Genomic DNA, 4132 nt, shown 5'->3' with positions numbered 1-4132 from the left:
CCAAGAGCAGGAACATTTAAAATTAGGAAGTTTTTGTTGCTTTTTGTGGACTATAGTCTTCGTGAGAGGAGGAATTACTCTGTTTTGGTTACTCTTTGCATCCTCGGGTCCTCGACAAGTGCCTGGCTCATTGAAGTGGTAAATAAAATAATGCGATTCAATGAACAAGTCATTGAACAAGAGAAACCACAGAAAGCTTTAATAGACTAATGTCGAATCTAGTTAATTTGACATTAAAAACGAAACAAGCTCAATAAGCTAACTTATATACAACAGTCGTCTGTAGCAACGCTGGAGTCTCTCACTCTCTTTTATTTTTATATTTAGTTTCATTCAGTTCCCTTTCAGGCTGTGGAGTTCCTTATTCTAATGCTGCTGTTAAGCGCACACCCCAGAGTTTGTGAGAAGCTATGCGTCGTGCTCTGATTTTTCAGCCTTAGTTGCCTAACAGGAACATCCCATATTGGTTTTGTTTTTGCTTTTGAGACAGGTTGTTGCTTTGTCGCCCAGGCTGGAGTGCCGTGGCGCCATCTGGGCTTACTGCAGCCTCGACCTCCCAGGCTCAAACAATCCTCCCGCCTCAGCCGGCCGAGTAGCTGGAGCTACAATCGTCCGGCTAATTTTTATATTTTTTGTAGAGTCTGAGTCTCGCTCTGTTGCCCAGGGTGGCCTCCAACACCTGGACTCGTGATTCTCCCGCCTCGGCCTCCCGAAGGGTTGGGATTACAGGCATGAGCCATCGCGCCCTACCCCCATATTCCTTTACCGCATTCTAACCTACTCCGGCTTTCTTCACGTTTCAAAAAGGACCAATCCCAGGATGCAATGCAGACAATGAGAACCAGTCGCTTAAAACCACACGTCCCAGAATGCCGTCCCTCAGGCAATCGCGGAGCGCGATTGGCCCCGCTGCATTCTGGGAGTTGTAGTCTCTCGCGACTGGCCCCACCCCGTGTGCAGTTTTCGGGGCCTAAGTCTGGAGAAAACCCTAGCGGGTGGCTCGCCGCGGCTCAAGTTCTGGAGAGCGGTGCCGCCCTTAAACCTTGGTCCCAGAGCCCTGGTGGTCCACTCCGCCTTTTGTCGAATCTTTTCCACAGCCCAAAATGGCGGCGGAGGTGTATTTTGGCGATCTAGAGCTGTTCGAGCCGTTCGACCACCCAGAGGAGTCGATTCCGAAGCCCGTTCACACTCGCTTCAAGGACGACGACGACGACGGCGACGAGGAGGACGGGAATGGCGTCAGCGACGCGGAGCTGCGGGAGCGGCTTCGGCAGTGCGAGGAGACCATCGAGCAGCTCCGCTCCGAGAATATCCTTCCCGCTCGCTGGGCCCTGTCACTCGGGCGTGGGGTCGGGGCGGCGCCCGGGGAGGGCGCTGGCGCGGGCGGAAATTCCAGGAGGGCCAGAATTCCAAGTGATTGTCACCTGCCCGCGGGTCGCGAGTCTAGGGTGCGGGGTGCGCGGGTCGCGAGTCTAGGGTGCGGGGTGCGCAGGCTGCCCCGGCGCCTCGACGCAGACCTCTTCCTCTCCCGCAGGCCGCCTCCTGACCAGACCCGCTCCTGCCTCCCACTCGGATGCCGTGTTTTAGGGTTATTTCAGGCTGCTCACCTGACAGATTGTACACAGGCCCCCACTTGCCCCCTCGCCTTGAGGTCGTGAGAAGATTTCATATTTTGCAGCGACGCTCAAGTTGTGCCGTCATATTATAGTTGTAGGTGATGAAATACCGGTTACTTAGATCGGGGCAAACGCCAGTGGTCCCAGGATGCAGAGTTGGGGGCCTCAGGGAATCCGGGTGTGCCGAGGTAATTGGTTAATCGCTTGATTAAAATTGGGGATTAATTTTAGAATTCTTCCACTCGGAGCTTGCTTCTGTGTTGAACATACATTGCAGCGCCTTGGAGAAAACTCGCCAAAGAAGTTTCTGTTAGGCTTGAGTTACATGATTGCAGGTTTTTCGTGATTTGCTAGTATGTTTATTTACATTCGCAGAGTTTTATAGGTAGTTAGCTTTGGTTCGGGTAGTTTTCCTTTTAAAATTTGTAGAGACCTGAAAGTGACTGGTATGTCAGCTTTTTTGAGGGACGGCCAGGCTGGAGTGTGGTGGCGCGATCTCGGCTCACTGCAGCCTTCGCCTCCCGGGTTCAAGGGATTCCCCTGCCTCAGCCTCCCTAGTAGCTGGGATTACCAGGTGCTCGCCACTATGCCCGGCTAATTTTTGTATTTTTAGTAGAGATCGGGATTTCACTATGTTGGACAGGCTGGTCTAAAACTCCTGACTTTAGGTGATCTGCCCGCCCCAGCTGCCCAAAGTGCTGGGATTACAGGCCTGAGACACTGTGCCCAGCGGGTATATCAGCTTTTTAGGTTTTTGAAGCCCGATTTATTTTTCCCAGAATGTCATCTTCCTCCACATTGTGAGAAGAATTTTCAGAATACAAAATGTTGAGGCAGGGCGTGGTGACTCATGCCTGTAATCCCAGCACTTTGGGAGCCCGAGGCGGGCGGATTACGAGGTCAGGAGTTTCAGACCAGCCTGGTCAACATGGTGCAATACCGTCTCTACTAAAGATAAAAATAGTTGGTTGTGTTGGTGCATGCCTGTAATCCCAGCTATTCCTGAGGCTGAGGCAGGAGAATCGCTTGAACCCGGGAGGTGGAGGTTACAGTGAGCTGATCTTACCATTGCACTGTAGCCTGGGTGACATGGCAAGACTCCATGTCAAAAAAAAAAAAAAAAAGGTTGAAGGGATTCTACAGTGGACATCCATAGATTTCATTCCAAATAAAAGTTAACAGTTTATTACACTGCATTCACTTTATCACATAGTGGCTGTTGAAAGGTTTGACAGCAACACTGGTGTTTTAATAGTGTTTTTGGTTCAGTTTGTTAGTCTCTTGAACTCCAGGATTATGTCTTAGAATATATGTTCGAAAGGATAGAAACTATATTTTAATTTGGAGTTTCAAAAGCCTACCCCTGCAACAAAATAGAAGCTCAGTAAGTGTGTCATCCTCAAAATATCTGTGGGTCTTTTATGTTTATAATATTCTGACACCCAAAATGAGAGTAGTAGTTGAATTTTATGATCTGGATTGTTTAATGAGAGCTATCTTCCTTAACAAGTAATAACATCAGGAACTTAAACGAAAATTGAACATTCTGACTCGACCAAGGTATGAGATTTTTGAAATTACCCCATGGTTGTCCCTTATTATTTATCCTGATATTAATATTTAATCACAATTTCTTTGTAAAAAGTGTATAGGATTTCTGTATCATTTTTATTTGTTCAGCATACTCTGGGATAAGGTCTGAATTCTTATAAGTGGATTAAAATTTTAAGCTGATTTATTGGGTGAAAGTATGAAACACAATCCAGAAAATGTTGACTTAATGTTCAGAACAGGCAAGTTGTTAACCTAGTTATTCCTATTCAACAAACATTTCTAGAAAGCTAGAATTAAGATTACAGTTTTGGCTGGGTCTGGTGGCTCATGCCTGAAATTCCAGCACCTGAAAAAAAGGTTGCAGTATTATGGGCTGGGCGCAGTGGCTAATGCATGTAGTCCCAGCACTTTGGGAGTCTGAGGCAGGCAGATCATGTGAGGTCAGGAGTTCAAGACCAGCCTGGGCAACATGGTGAAACCTGTCTCTACTAAAAACACACAAATTAGCTGTGCGTGGTGGTGGATACCTATAATCCCAGTTGCTTGGGAGGCTTAGGCAGGAGAATCACTTGAACCCGGGAGATAGGGATTGCAGTGAGCTGAGATCATGCCATTGCACTCCAGCCTGGGTAACCAGTGAAACTCTTTCTGGAAAAAAAAAAAAAAAGATTACAATATTATTCTAGCTGATGATTTATTTACATAGTTAAAATGTGTTCATGGCTGGGCACGGTGGCTCACTCCTGTAATCCCAGCACTTTGGGAGACCAAGGCGGGTGGATCACGAGGTCAGGAGTTCAGTTCAAGACCAGCCTGGCCAAGATGTTGAAACCCTGTCTCTACTAAAAATACAAAAATTAGCTGAGCACGGTGGCATGCGCCTATAATCCCAGATACTCAGGAGGCTGAGGCAAGAGAATCGCTTGAACCTGGGAGGCGGAGGTTGCAGTGAGCCGAGATCG

The 4132-nt window shown here is 47.9% G+C and overlaps 1 protein-coding gene across 4 annotated transcripts in view; it reads left to right on the top strand.

The window, feature by feature from the left end:
* Positions 1-869: 869 nt before the first annotated feature.
* Positions 870-4132, top strand: part of ZCCHC8 (zinc finger CCHC-type containing 8) — a 37165-nt gene continuing 33902 nt past the window's right edge. For 2 of the 4 annotated variants that reach the window (XM_037744221.1, XM_037744222.1), the window contains exons 1-2: positions 934-1308; positions 3134-3176. Coding sequence is in view for 1 of the 4 variants with exons in the window: in XM_017544333.2 (XP_017399822.1) it covers positions 1104-1308; positions 3134-3176 (248 nt within the window). In the remaining 3 variants the exon portion in view is untranslated. Of the gene's footprint in view, positions 1309-3133; positions 3177-4132 lie in introns of all 4 variants that reach the window. The other 2 variants (XM_017544333.2, XM_037744223.1) reach the window with 2 other exon arrangements.

The sequence above is a fragment of the Cebus imitator genome, unplaced genomic scaffold, assembly GCF_001604975.1.
Source record: "Cebus imitator isolate Cc_AM_T3 unplaced genomic scaffold, Cebus_imitator-1.0 Scaffold169, whole genome shotgun sequence".
Classification (NCBI taxonomy): domain Eukaryota; kingdom Metazoa; phylum Chordata; class Mammalia; order Primates; family Cebidae; genus Cebus; species Cebus imitator.
Note: the sequence above shows the minus strand (reverse complement) of the source record. Positions and strands in the feature narration are given on the sequence as shown.